The sequence below is a fragment of the Crinia signifera genome, chromosome 8, assembly GCF_055691185.1.
Source record: "Crinia signifera chromosome 8, ASM5569118v1, whole genome shotgun sequence".
In the NCBI taxonomy this organism is placed as follows: Eukaryota; Metazoa; Chordata; class Amphibia; order Anura; family Myobatrachidae; genus Crinia; species Crinia signifera.
The window spans coordinates 95,663,582-95,679,530 of NC_139224.1; the positions used below are offsets into that span (position 1 = coordinate 95,663,582).

Below are 15,949 nucleotides of genomic sequence, written 5' to 3' on the forward strand. Positions count from 1 at the left end.
ATAGTGGTAGGACCTGCAGAACAGTGGGGTCCCTTGACGGGGGCTGCAGGCTTAAATGCATTGATCAATTCATGAACCAAATCTCCACTATTTATTATCAGTTAATTTAGTGTGTGCAGAGCCCATCCAATGTCTGTTTAAACAATGTGGTCACAAGCCATAGGGCACCCCAAAACTAGGAAAGGTGAGTGCCGATGTTAAGTGTATATATTGTTTATTAGATTAATTTTTTTAATTAGTCTTATTGTGGTCACATTCTCTCATGCACCCTGTTTTTAACTAAGATTCCATAGCTTGTGTTAGCCATTTCCCTAGATGATTAGTGACAGGTGTGTTGGTAGCTGCTCACCTATAAAAGCAAAGTCTGCTGTGAGCTTCAGACCTGATAGCATGCCTGGAATCAAACATTGATGTGATAGCTATGTGTATTGCAGCCATTTTCAGCGATAGTGGTAGGACCTGCAGAACAGTGGGGTCCCTTGACGGGGGCTGCAGGCTTAAATGCATTGATCAATTCATGAACCAAATCTCCACTATTTATTATCAGTTAATTTAGTGTGTGCAGAGCCCATCCAATGTCTGTTTAAACAATGTGGTCACAAGCCATAGGGCACCCCAAAACTAGGAAAGGTGAGTGCCGATGTTAAGTGTATATATTGTTTATTAGATTAATTTTTTTAATTAGTCTTATTGTGGTCACATTCTCTCATGCACCCTGTTTTTAACTAAGATTCCATAGCTTGTGTTAGCCATTTCCCTAGATGATTAGTGACAGGTGTGTTGGTAGCTGCTCACCTATAAAAGCAAAGTCTGCTGTGAGCTTCAGACCTGATAGCATGCCTGGAATCAAACATTGATGTGATAGCTATGTGTATTGCAGCCATTTTCAGCGATAGTGGTAGGACCTGCAGAACAGTGGGGTCCCTTGACGGGGGCTGCAGGCTTAAATGCATTGATCAATTCATGAACCAAATCTCCACTATTTATTATCAGTTAATTTAGTGTGTGCAGAGCCCATCCAATGTCTGACACATATATATATATATATATATATATATATATTTTTTTTTTGCTATTCAAATTCTGCACTGGCTTGCAAAATTCATTATATTATATATTCTTCTTTTTTAGAATTTGGTGCTAGTTGTGGTTCACCACCAGTAATAGAATTTGGAGACATCACAAGTAAAAGAGAAGAAAGTTATAAATCAGGTTCTAAGGTCGTATATCAATGTCTAAATTTGTATGTAATGGAAGGAAAAAGAGAAATTCAGTGTCTGAACAGAGTTTGGGAAAAGGCACCAGTTTGTCTAAGTAAGTCCATAGTTGTTAGTTAATTAAACTTCCATATGCTGTTCTAGGTCGAAAGTCAAAAGGCTGTGAAATGGCAACCATGATTATGATAGAGGGACATTGACATATATGGAATCCAAAACACACAAAATCTGACTTCAGGGAAGACCCAAGCCAGGGCTTGGAAACACTCAGATCCCATAAGTTGATAAAAAAGAAAAACTGCACAGCTAGTTTTAATATGTACTTTTTTTATCATCAAGTTTTGGAGATACAGTTAATAATCCTCAGCTGGTCTGTGGATTAAATGTTACTGATTACATTTTTATTTGTGTTGTTTAATTTAGGGCCGTGTACTACAACAAAAAATGAAATGGATGAAAATAATGTATATATTAGGTGGAAATCTAACTCCAAGATATACAGTGCACATAATGATTTTCTAGAATTTACTTGTAAAGCAGGATATGTGCAGCCCCCTGGCATTTCTATGAGACAACAGTGTAAAGAAGGAGTGATGCAATATCCTAAATGTCTCAAGAGTGGTAAGTACCAATGAGTACAACAAAAACTAAAATGCACACATAATAAAAAAGGCTCCTCCTGACACTTAAAGGAATCAGTAATCTAACAACAAGGTCAGACTGGTCCACGGGGTAAAGCATCCCATCCCCCCTTGGGCCTCATTGCCTATGGTCAACCTTCTCCTCTAGGGATCAGGTTCCAGACTGTGCACTTGAGTTCTGCATATGTCTCATTATACTGCACAGGTCTGTGTTGTATTCATTACAGGACATTGTCATTATTAAAAAAAGTTTTATTGTTCCTCAGTGAGAAAAACAAAATAGCAATCTAGCAAATATGATACCTTTTAATGGCTAACAAAAATAAATGTTGTTAAAATGCAAGCTTTCGAGACTTCTTAGGTCTCTTCCTCAGGCATGGTATAACAAGGTGTGTGAAGAACCACATATATATACACAGCAGAGTGGGAACAAGATGTGATGGATGGACATTCTTAAGATCAAAACAAAACAAAATAACAGAATGAGCTTGTAAATTGAGTCCTTAATTAGTTTGTAGATAAGTAGTGTGAAAGTTTTATTGTCTCTAAGTTGATGACAGGCCAGAGTTAAAGCTCCGATGCCCTCATTCTCTCTGGGCCAGATTCCTCAGATGTTGTAGTGGGCCATAAATCCCTCGGATAGATTCAGTCCTGTGTTAAGGGTGTCAAACGTTGTCATTAATTTGTATTCCCAGACCCTCCTGTCTCTTTGTGATTTGAAATTTCCTTTTAGTATAATCACTTTCATATGATCCTGATTGTGTCCTGGGCTGCAGAAATGTTTGGCCACAGGAAAGTGTGTCTTTTTTTCCTTTATTGTGTGGCGATGGGACCTCATCCTTGCCTTAAGTTTTTGTCCTGTTTCTCCAACATACAGACCCCCAATAGGACATTTGGTGCACAGAATCAGGTACACTACATTGGTAGTAGAACATGTGAATGTCCCTGGGATCTTATAGTCCTGTTGTGTGTTGGGGATCCGTACACTGTCTGTAGTGAGGATATGGGCACAGGTTTTGCAGCTCCTTACATTGCAGGGATAGGTTCCTCTTTGTGTAATGGATGGCAGTGAACTTCGGATTATAATATTTTTCAGGTTTGCATTATTATTAATTGTCATTATTATGCATGCATTAGTACTACTGTATATATAACTCCAAGTGACCCAGACCATGCACTATTTAATGCAGTGTTTCCCAAATTTTCTTGACCAGGGCACCCTAGAATATTAGCGTTTGTTCAAGGCACACCTAGTCAAAAAATGTCATGGATAAATAAAAAAAATTAAGTAAATGATGCGACAGTTATGGCAGACACTGTATGGTTTGTTAAACTAAGCATGTCCTGTTTATGTAGGAAAATTTCATGTTGCACCTCTTTTTGTGGTGGGGTCCAAACCAATTATTTCAGCCGCGCAGTTGTTGCAGACCCTATCGCTGAAATTATTGGTTTGTTAAAGTTTGCATGTCCTGTTAATACAACATAAGGGTTGGTGGGAGAACCCAAGGACAATTCCATCTTGCACCTATTTTCTTTGCATTATGCGCGGTTTGGAGAATTTTTTGTCAGTTTTTAAAACTGCCATCCTATCTGCCACTGTAGATGGGCCATGTGTTTGTGCTACCCACTTGTGTCATTTAGCATAGTCATCCAGCTACCTCGATGCAACCTTTTTGTCCTAAAAACAACATTGTGAGGTATTCAGGATAGACTGGAAATGAGTGGACGTTAAAGTTATTGAGGTTAATAATAGCATTGGAGAAAACAAAATCTGAGATTTTAGCGATTTTTATGTTTTTTTTCCCCCCAAAAAATACAAATCAAAAACACGAAACACAACAAACCCAAAACACTGAAGTAGGGATGTGAACCGGCCACTTTTCGGGCTTTGGGTCTGGAGTCCCTTCAGGTTTTGGGTTGTAATGGGTTTTTGCCAAAACCACACTTCCAGTTTTTGGGTTTTGGGTCCTGATTTTTTTTAAAAACATCATGAAAACTGCTAAAATGCATATATATATTTTTTTTGCTCAAATGCTATTATTAAACCTCAATAGAATTAATTTCAACTCATTTCCAGTCTATTCTGAACACCTCACACTATTGTTTTTAGGCCAAAAGGTTACACCGAGGTCCCTGGATGACTATGCTAAGCCACACAAGTCGGCAACACAAACACTGAACTGATATGGCACACTTAGTAGCACCCCTGGACTGATATGGCACACTTAGCATCACCCCATGACTGATACGGCACACTTAGCATCACCTCTGGACTAATGCAGCACATTTGACAGCACTCCATGAATTATACGTCAGACTTGGCTCACCCCAGGAATTATGCGGAACAGATGGTGGCACCCCTGACCTGATACAGCACACATGGAATTATACGGCACCTTTATTTATTATTCTATTCCATTATAACTCCTTATGTTCATTTCTATTGTCTGACAATGTCCCCTTCCTGTTGTAATGCGGGTGCCGGACGCGGTCCCGACAGTCTGGATCCCGACAGTTATTTACCCGACGTCGGGATCCCGACTGTCAAAAGGCAGACAGACGGGTGCCCGATGGCTACTCGCTTTTTTCTCTCGTGGGGGTCCACGACCCCCATAGAGGGAGAATAGAATAGGTGGTGAGTGTAGCGACCCACCGTGCCCACAGCGTGGCGAGCGCAGCAAGCCCGCAATGGGCTTTGTTGCGCTCACCATGCTATCTGAGTCCGGGCATTTGGGATCCCGACGTCATGCTAATGACTGTCGGGATCCCGACTGTCGGAACCCTATACCACACCCTGTAATGCTGTCCCCCTGCACTCTTCATTGATAGCACAGAGCATGTCAGCCAGGCTGGAAGCGCAACTGTGCCACTGGGTATGATAGGATTTATGTCCCAGATACTTTTACAGTGGTCAGTGGTCACTCAGCACTCCGCCACACAAATGTGTTAGGTACGGGTGCTAGCAGCTGTACTAATGATTATGATGGGATTGAGGTCCTGGATGTTGTCACATTGGTCAGTGAACAATAGAAAGTTTAACCGAAGCAAAGGTGTCACCAGCATATGGTGACTCCTCAGGGTTGTCAGCGGCGCCGGTCCAGCTGCTGCTGCTGTGTCGCTGCAGCGAAGTGCCAGCGCCCAGAGCAGGGATGCCCGGAAACTTCCCCCAGGCGAAGCCGGGTCCCGGCACGTCACGTCTGCCCGGCCAGGTCGTGTCACTTCTGCCGTGCCGGGGGACACAGAATCTTTACAGGCTGCATCACCCGGCGGTTGCATAGCAACAGGGGGATGATGGGCAGCGCACGCTCGGCCACCAGAAAGTAAAGCAACCAGAAAGCAACAGGGGGCTGGTCTCACGGCGGAAGCTGATTGGCCAGAGTTTACCTTTTAAGGGATCTGGCCTAGCTCAGCCCAGCCTGTGATATTGCTCTTGCAGTGCGTCCTGGCCTCACTGCAGTCCTGGTCAGCATTCCTGTCTTGTCCAGTCCTGTCAGTCATTCCCAACCTGCACTCTTCAATCTTGTGCAGCTGGGTATTGTGCTCTGGTCGTGGTGTCCATTTCAGGTCACGTAAGTTCTCCAGTGGAGCCTGGTTCTGTTCTTTCTTTATTTACTTGTTTGGTCAAGCTGCCCTGTTTTCTTGGTTGCCCTGTATTTTCTTTGGTCCTGCACTCCCAGGTGTGTAGAGGCCCACAGTAGTGGGTATACGCTTGTTTTGGGGTACCGTTTAGTATTGTGTACTCTCCGTTTACTTTGGCATGTTCTGATTGGAGGCGCCCCGGTCCATTTGTATCTGGTGTCTGCGACACTTCCCGTCCTTGGCCTGGTGCCGTTAGGCAGGGTCTTCCTCCCAGATAGCGCCGATTAGCTAGATTTCCTCTCAACGCTACCTCTGACAATCGCCGTAGTCTTGTCACCACTTAAGACCTTGTTGCATCGGGGCTGGAGCGGGCCTAACTCGCTCCTTCGAATGTGGCGACTAAAGAAGAAGCCTAGATACCTGCAGATTACGGTCATCTGTCCGAGAAGGTCAATAGAGTTATTGTAGGGTGCGCCATGGCCGTCCTAAACAGCGGTCTACCCACTACCACACTCATGTACCTGCTAACGTCACATGGGTACTCCGGTTTCCTCCAACAATCCAAAAATATACTGGTAGGTTAATTGTCTACCAATAAATTAACTCTAGAATGTCTGTGTGTGCATGTACATGTGAATAGATTGTAAACTCCGCTGGGGCAGGAACTGATCTGAATGTGCAAATAGTCTCTGTAAAGCGCTGCAGAATATGTGTGCGCTATATAAGAAACTGTTAATGAATAATAAAATAAATATGGGTCACAGCGTGTACTGTAGTGACCCATAATGATATTACACAGCACGTATTGACCCATATTTACATTAAACAGAACATAGTGACCTATTTTCATATTACCCATATTCATATTTCATGTTCCTGGAATTCCTGTCTCCAGGAACAATGGTGCCCATGCTGAGGACACCTCTATTGCGCATGCGTAAATCACGAGAAAGTGGCCACAGCGGACATTTTCCCAGTGATCTTTACCACTGTGATGCTGGACCGAGGGAGAGGTGAGTAGAATGAAATAGGTGCAGAGTGTACAGTGTATGGGGCCCCCTATACTCAGGGGCCCGTGTGCACTGCACACCTTGCACCTACAGATATTATTGATACACCAATGGGGATGGTGAGTGTTGCTGGCTGTTGCTGGGATCTGTGCTGCTGGGTTATGGGTGCTATGCTGGGTGATGGATGCTGGGTCAGAGGTGGAACTAGCTGCAGTGCTAGGGGGCACCAGCCAAAATTTTGCCTAGGGCATCAAATTGGTTAGGGCAGGCTCTGGACATGGATGTTACAGTATGTGAAAGGATAATTGCCTCTTGCGCTTGTTATGTGCAGCAGCTCTATAAAGTGTTAAAGCAATTGAGTGCTTTCGTGTGTAAAATGTGTTGCAATACCAAATAAAATAAAAATAGTAAAACCATAAAATTTAATATTTAAGCTCTTTTAAAAAGACAAGGTGTAGAGTCTGGGTAAATGTGTTGCTAGCTATCCAATACTATTTTGTTGATAGCAGCAGCAGCTCGTGGCATCCATGATTAACCACTTCCCGCCGCAGCCTGTTTTTGCCTTCCTGACAGAGCCCTTTTTTTCAAATCTGACAGGTATCACTTAAGTGGGGATAACTTTTTTTTGCTTTTACTTATCCCAGTGATTTTGAGATTGTTTTCTCGTGACACATTGTACTTCAAGTTAGTGGTAAATTTGGGTCGATACAGTCTGTGTTTTTTTGTGAAAAATACCAAAATGTCGTAAAAAAATGGAAAATTTTGCAATTTTCAAAATGTTAAATTTTCTGCTTGTGAGACAAATAATCATACCACTCAAAATAGTTATTAACTAACATAGACCATATGTCTACTTTATGTTGCCATCATTATTTCAACCTCCTTTTAATTTTTTTGGACACTAGGAGGCTTAAAATATGAATAGCAAATTCTCAAATTTTCAAGAAAATTTCAAACACTGATTTTTTTAGGGACCAGTTCAGTTCTGATGTGACTTTGAGGGACTTGTATGTGAGACACCCCCATAAATGATGCCATTTCAAAAACTGCACCCCTCACAGTATTCAAAACAGCATTTTGGAAGTTTGTTAACCCTTTAGGTGTTTCACAGGAATTAAAACAAAGTATAGGTGAAATTTCAAAATTTCATTTTTTTTGCAGATTTGCAATTTTAATACATTTTTCTAAGGAACACAGTAGATGTTACTAGAGAAATGTGACTAAAAATTGATTCCCCCAATTCTTTTGTTTTCATAAATATCCTATATGTGGCCCTAGTGTGCACGTTGACCAAACCACAGGCTTCATAATAGAAGGAGCACCTACTTGATTTTGGAGCCTCTTTTTATGAGATTATTTTTTAGGCACCATGTAGGTTTCTAGGCACCATAAGATGCTAAAAGTTAGGAACCCCCCCCCACAAGTGACTCCATTTTGCAAACTACACCCCTCAGGGAATTCATCTAGGGGTATAATGTACATTTCAAACCCCCCGGGGTTTCACCAATTGTGGTACAACTGGGCAGTGAAAATGAAAAATTAAATTTTTTACACAAAAATGCAGTTCTGGCTCAAAATTTTTCATTTTCATAAGGTATGAAGGAGAAAAAGCACCCCAAAATCTGTGCCCCAATTTCTCCCGAGTATGGCAATGCCTCACATGTGACCAAAAAATACCATTTGGGTGCATGGCAGGACTCAGAAGGGAAGGAGTGATATTTGGATTTTGCAGGACAGATTCTGGTGGAATTTTGGTGGGTGCTATGTCGCATTAGCAAGACCCCCAAAGCACCAATACAGTGGAAGCCCCCCACAAGTGACCCCATTTTGCAAACTACACCCCTCAGGGAATTCATCTAGGGGTATAGTGTACATTTCAAACCCCCACGGGTTTCACCAATTTTGATACAACTGGGCTGTGCAAATGAAAAATTAAATTTTTTACACAAAAATGCAGTTCTGGCTCAAAATTTTTCATTTTCATAAGGTATAAGGGAGAAAAAGCACCCCAAAATCTGTGCCCCAATTTCTCCCGAGTATGGCAATGCCTCACATGTGACCAAAAAATACCAGTTGGGTGCAGGGCAGGACTCAGAAGGGAAGGAGTGATTTTTGGATTTTGCAGCTCAGATTCTGGTGGAATTTTGGTGGGTGCTATGTCGCATTAGCAAGACCCCCGAAGCACCAATACAGTGGAAGCCCCCCACAAGTGACCCCATTTTGCAAACTACACCCCTCTGGGAATTCATCTAGGGGTATAATGTACATTTCAAACCCCCAGGGGTTTCACCAATTGTGGTACAACTGGGCAGTGAAAATGAAAAATTAAATTTTTTACACAAAAATGCAGTTCTGGCTCAAAATTTTTCATTTTCATAAGGTATGAAGGAGAAAAAGCACCCCAAAATCTGTGCCCCAATTTCTCCCGAGTATGGCAATGCCTCACATGTGACCAAAAAATACCAGTTGGGTGTATGGCAGGACTCAGAAGGGAAGGAGTGATATTTGGATTTTGAAGCACAGATTCTGGTGGAATTTTGGTGGGTGCTATGTCGCATTAGCAAGACCCCCAAAGCACCAATACAGTGGAAGCCCCCCACAAGTGACCCCATTTTGCAAACTACACCCCTCTGGGAATTCATCTAGGGGTATAATAAACATTTCAAACCCCCAGGGGTTTCACCAATTGTGGTACAACTGGGCAGTGAAAATGAAAAATTTAATTTTTTACACAAAAATGCAGTTCTGGCTCAAAATTTTTCATTTTCACAAGGAATGAAGGAGACAAAGCACCCCAAAATCTGTGCCCCAATTTCTCCCGAGTACGGCAATGCTTCATGTGTGACCAAAAAGTGGCAGGACTCAGAAGGTAAGGAGTGATATTTGGATTTTGCAGCACAGATTCTGGTGGAATGTTGGTGGGTGCTATGTCGCATTAGCAAGACCCCCAAAGCACCAATACAGTGGAACTCCCCCACAAGTGACCCCATTTTGCAAACTACACCCCTCAGGGAATTCATCTAGGGGTATAGTGTACATTTCAAACCCCCAGCGGTTTCACCAATTTTGATACAACTGGGCTGTGCAAATGAAAAATTACATTTTTTTACACAAAAATGCAGTTCTGGCTCAAAATTTTTCATTTTCACAAGGAATGAAGGAGACAAAGCACCCCAAAATCTGTGCCCCAATTTCTCCCGAGTACGGCAATGCTTCATGTGTGACCAAAAAATACCAGTTGGGTGCATGGCAGGACTCAGAAGGGAAGGAGTGATTTTTGGATTTTGCGGCTCAGATTCTGGTGGAATGAATGGTGGGTGCTATGTGGCATTAGCAAGACCCCCGAAGCACGGTGAAATGATGAACCTAATAATCCATAGATGTGTGGTATATTTTAAAACACTCCTTTATACATAGGCCGGGTTTGTCGGGGCAAACCCGGCCTTTGTCCTGCCCTTTTTTCCAGTGGAGGGGATTTCATCAGGAAAATGCTGCCCTGGTACAATACGGGGGCCAGTACTAGAAGTACTGGGGCCCTCTGCCTGCTGGTTCCCAAATATTAGGCTCTTTATGACTTCCTCTTGAAAGTGCATAAATGCCCCCCTCTGGCTGGTAGAACGGAATAGCACGTAAGCGTTATACAGTGCCATCTGGATGATATACACGGCCAGCTTCTTGTACCAGATTTTTGTTTTCCGCAGGGCACTGTACGGCTTCAGTACCTGATCTGAAAGATCCACTCCGCCCATGTACTTATTGTAATCCAGGATACAATTAGGTTTTGAGGTGTGGGTACTGGTACCTCGTACAGGGACGGAGGTGGTACTGTCTCCGTGAATTGTTGTCAGTATAAGGACATCCCTCTTGTCCTTATATTTGACCAACAACATATTTTCGGTACATATTCCCCTGCTTTCACCCCTTCTCATTACTTGGGCAATGTGCGTTTTTGGGAGGCCTCTTTGGTTCTTGCGCACAGCTCCGCAAGCTGCTGTACCTCTTGAACCAAGGGCCTTAAACAGGGGGATGCTAGTGTAAAAGTTATCCACATAGAGGTGATAACCTTTATCCAGGAAGGGGTGCACTAAATCCCAGACAATTTTTCCACTAACACCTACGAGGGAGGGGGGGCATTCTGGCGGTTCAATTCTTGAATCCTTCCCTTCATATACCCTAAACCTGTGAGTGTACCCTGAGGTGCTTTCACACAGCTTATACATTTTTATGCCATACCTTGCCCTCTTATTGGGAAGGTACTGGCGGAATTTAACCCTTCCTTTAAAATGTATAAGGGACTCGTCTATGCAAATGAATTTATCTGGGATGTACATCTCTTCAAATTTGGCACTGAAATGATCAATGACCGACCTGACTTTGAATAGCCGGTCAAAGGTGGGATCATCTCTGGGTGGGCACTGTGCATTATCGTTGTAATGCAAAAATTTAAGGATTAACTCAAAACGAGTCCGGGTCATGGCCATACGGTAAAGTGGGGTGCTGTACAGAACATCTGTACTCCAATATTGCCTAATTTCTGGCTTTTTTACTATGCCCATATGAAACACCAGACCCCAAAACGTCATCATCTCTACTGCATCTACAGGGGTCCACCTAGCAAATGATGACGTGGGGTTTTGAGCAATAAACTGCTGGGCATATAAATTAGTTTGGTCCACCATTAAATTTATAAAATCATCAGAGAAAAATAATTTGAAAAAGTCAATTTCTCTGAGACCTGTTGAATCAAATTGGATTCCTGGGATGGCCAAAAACTCAGGAACCTGGGGCTCAAAATTGTCTGGTGGTGGGGTCCATACGAGATCAATTATTGGGGGGGGGGGTCTCAGCTGCTCTACGGGGGCGTCTTTGAGGGGGTCCCTCATCACTAGAGGAGGAAGAGGAGCTTAAGATGAATCCTTCAAATTCCCCGCTTGCCTCACTGGCTGTGTCAGAGTCAGAGGCAAGCATGGCATATGCCTCCTCCGCTGAATACATTCTTCTGGATGACTGGGATGACATTTGGGATGACATTTGGGATGCCATTTTTATTTTTGTGTTTCTGGTAGTGAAATGTTTCAACACGTGTATAGTGTAGGGGGGGTACAAACTTTATTTCAACCCGGGGGGGGGGTGTAGTGTGTATGTAGTGCAGAAAAAAAAAAAAAAGGTCCTGCGCCAAAAATTGAGCACAGATGTTGGTCAGTAACGTCCGTCACTGAACAGCGCTCAAAGGCAACAGGAATTTGATCAAAAAAAAAAAAAAAAAAATAGATCAACCCTGTCCTGAAAAAGCTGATCAGTGATGTACGTCACTGATCAGCGCACAGTGGCCACAGGACACCCACAAAATCACAGTGTGTGTAAAAAATTAAATACAAAAAAGACCCCACAGCACCCTCAAAAAAAAAAAAAGGTGATCACTGATGCGACACTGATTACCAGTGAGGGGCAGCAGGTGCACAACCTTTGGTGCAACTGACAGTGCAACTGGCAGCAACTGACAGGTATATATAAAAAAAAAAACCCCTGCACCCCCAAAAAGTTGCTGATCAGCACAGATATACTGATCAGCACAAAAGGGGGGGTAGCAGACACAAAATATAGCACTCTCTATCACTCTCTGTCACTATCTCTCTCTATCTCTCTATCTCTCACTATCTATCTATCACTATCTATCACTCTATGACACTGCAGCAGCAGCACTGACAGTTATATATATAAAAAATAACCCTGCACCCCCAAAAAGGGGGGGTAGCAGACACAAAATATAGCACTCTCTATCACTCTCTGTCACTATCTCTCTCTATCTCTCTATCTCTCACTATCTATCACTATCTATCACTCTATGACACTGCAGCAGCAGCACTGACAGTTATATATATATAAAAAAAAACCTGCACCCCCAAAAAGGGGGGGTAGCAGACACAAAATATAGCACTCTCTGTCACTATCTCTATCTCTCTCTATCTCTCTCTCTCTATCTATAACTCTATCACACTGCAGCAGCAGCACTGACAGTTATATATATATAAAAAAAAAACCTGCAACCCCAAAAAGGGGGGGTAGCAGACACAAAATATAGCACTCTCTGTGGTACTTGTGAGTTATCTGGGCGCCCGATTTCTAAATCGGGTCGGATCGGGCACATCGCATCGCATCGCATGCGACTATCGGATGCGATGCGATGCGATGTGATGACCCGATTTTTCCATAGGAATCAATGTTAAAATGGACTGAGTCCATTTTAACATGGAATTCAATGGGAAAAAGGGGTCCTTTTCATACCCCTACTATCCAAGTGGGCATGGAGTTGGATATAAACCTGTGGCGAGCGTAGCGAGCCACCGAGCCCGAAGCGTGGCGAGCGTAGCGAGCCCCGCGAGGGGACACAGAATACCGTCCCCTCGCGGGGCTCGCTTCGCTCGCCACGCTTCGGGCTCGGTTTCTCGCTACGCTCGCCACAGGTTTATATCCAACTCCATGCCCACTTGGATAGTAGGGGTATGAAAAGGACCCATTTTTCCCATTGAATTCCATGTTAAAATGGACTCAGTCCATTTTAACATTGATTCCTATGGAAAAATCGGGTCATCGCATCCGATGGTCGCATGCGATGCGATGCGATGCGATGCGATATCGCATCGCATCGCATCTGATTGTATGCCTTAACTTAAGGCATACAATCAAAAAATCGGGCGCCCAGATAACTCACAAGTACCCTCTCTGTCACTATCTCTCTCTGGGGTAGATTTATTAAGCTCAGTGATGTAATAAACTGCCTGGTTTTTATCACCGGCCAATCAGCTCCTAGCTGTCATTTTTCAAACCAAGCCTGTAGCTTCACAGGTAGGAGCTGATTGGCCGGTGATAAAAACCAGACACTTTATCACTTCACCGAGCTTAATAAATCTGCTCCTCTATCTCTCTCTATCTCTCTCTATCTATAACTCTATCACACTGCAGCAGCAGCAGGAAGTCACAAGAAGTCAGATCCAGGAAGCATCCAGCACGCTACAAGCAGTGATCAGGTGATCAGGTAAGTATTTGCAAGGATCAGGTCAGTATATCACGGCAGATAGGCACGGTGACCGCACTGCACGCAATTCCAGACCGGAATGGCGTCTGCAGTGCAGTCACCGTTAGTTTAAATCACCCTCCATGGCTGTGATTGGTCCGTCAGTCCGGCGAACCAATCACGGCCTTTGGGGGCGGGTGGGGTGAGGTGGGGTGACACCAGTATCACCCTTACACCCCGTGGTGATTGGTGCTGTACTTTACAGCACCGATCCTTGTGTCACCGGTGAACGTTATTCGCTGGTACACAGAAAACGCTGTAATTGGCTGTTCACATTTGAACAGCCAATCACAGCGATCGCCGACGGAGGGGAGGCATCGCCACCCCCACTGGGCATGCAGGGACATGTCTGCTGTCAGGGACAGCAGACATGTTTAAACTGTCACCGCGTGACAGTTAAATGGCATGACGTACATTTATGCCATGTGTCGGGAAGTACATCCCGGCCATGACGTAAATGTACGTCAAATGTCGGGAAGGGGTTAAGTGCTGCCAAGCACGAAATGCGTTGACAATTTCCCGGAAGTACGGACTGTGATACTGGAAGTGCCGCTAGTGTTTGGACTCGGAACAAAGCAGCGCTTATACTGAGCCTGCTGTCAGCACACCACATGCTGTACATGTGTGCTGCTGCTACCTGGGAGGGACAGAGGGGGAAGGGGGGGTGGTTGGATATATACAGTATATAAACATATATATATATATATATATATATATATATATATATATATATATATATATATATATATATATATATATATATATATATATAGCCTGATACTGCAGACACCCATTCAGATGTCCACAATAGGACCAGCACCTCTTTCAAAAATGAGCAAGTTTGTTCAAAAAGGACAATTCCATTTATTGGGAAGTATAAGTAAGCCAGTATACTTATCCACAGACGGGCAGCAGATCAACATGTGTCATGGATCAAAGCAGCAACATATTAGCTGTGGACAGATCAGTCCCCTGACGGACCGTTTCGGCACCAGTGTGCCTTTCTCAAAGGGTATCACCTTATCAAAGTACATACTAGCCTGTATGTACTTTGATAAGGTGATACCCTTTGAGAAAGGCGCACTGGCGCCGAAACGGTCCGTCAGGGGACTGATCTGTCCACAGCTAATATGTTGCTGCTTTGATCCATGACACATGTCGATCTGCTGCCCGTCTGTGGATAAGTATACTGGCTTACTTATATTTCCCAATAAATGGAATTGTCCTTTTTGAACAAACTTGCTCATTTTTGAAAGAGGTGCTGGTCCTATTGTGGACATCTGAATGGGTGTCTGCAGTATCAGGCTATATTGAATCTTTTTGACCTTGCACTCATCTGGTGGTCCGATAAGTGTGCGTTCCCACAAATATTCTATATATATATATATATATATATATATATATATATATATATATATATATATATATATATATATATATATATATATATATATATATATATATAAAATTGACTTACTAAAGTTGAACAACAGCCAGCCTTTTATACAGGTTGCCTCGAGCTCAGCATCCCTGAGCTCATCCACAGCATGGCTGCATCTTCCCCTTCAGGCTACATGCAGGCGAGATGATGAGGTCCGCAGCCGTGGTGGACGACTGCTGCCACAGTGCTGGCACTGCACACTCACACACATTCAGTGAGTGACAGCTGGCCCCATGCTCTCACATACCCGGGGCCGGCATCCCCCCGCCGCTACACGGCTGGCCCGGCACACCCACCTCCAACATAAATTTATAAGAAAAAGTGTGTCCTGACCCTGGTCCCTCTGACAGGCCGGGGCCCAGGTAAATGTACCGGCTCCCCCCCTCTCAGCGGCCCTGCCAGTGATGACAGATGCCGGCCCCTGCACACACATCACGTCATCATTACCATGAGAACGTCCAACATTCTCATGGGAACACTGATGGGGATTCCTGGGGATTCCCATGAAACACTGGGCATTCCCATATGGTCATGGGACAGCCCGCGGCCCCACGTCCCTCTCCACCCCCCGTCTGATATGTTGGGTGCATGCACCAGGTGAACAGAATGTTCGCTGTGGGTGCACACACCCTGCGTTTGCACATGCAAAGAAATGTGCACTAAAGAAACATAGGTTCCCGTGCGAACGTAGACTAGCTGCTTGTGGACCAGAATAAGGGCCTGTGTCTCCTTCTTATCTGCATACCTCCCAACTTTAATGTACCCGAGGAGGGACACTGGCACGTGTGCCCAAGGTGCGTTGTAAATTGTGGTCATGGCCTAGCTAAAGGGGGCCTATACTCTCGAAGCTCTGCGGGATACTGCCACCCCCAGGTGGCCTTGGGAATGTTCCCAAATACCGGGACATTCCCACGGTAACTGGGACAGTTGGGAGGTATGGTTCTGTGCAAAAATATTTTATTTAAAAACAACAAAATGAATATACA

The 15,949-nt window shown here is 43.9% G+C and overlaps 1 protein-coding gene across 5 annotated transcripts in view; it reads left to right on the top strand.

The window, feature by feature from the left end:
- The window catches only part of LOC146026277 (complement factor H-like), a 960,333-nt gene that overhangs the window by 213,284 nt on the left and 731,100 nt on the right, over positions 1-15,949 (top strand). Inside the window, exons 11-12 of one of the 5 annotated variants that reach the window (XM_083156811.1) lie at positions 1,132-1,314; positions 1,641-1,838. The exons of the other annotated variants lie outside the window; for them this stretch is intronic. Of the exons in view, the coding sequence (XP_083012937.1) occupies positions 1,132-1,314; positions 1,641-1,838 (381 nt within the window). The remainder of the gene's footprint in view (positions 1-1,131; positions 1,315-1,640; positions 1,839-15,949) is intronic. 5 annotated transcript variants of the gene reach the window in all.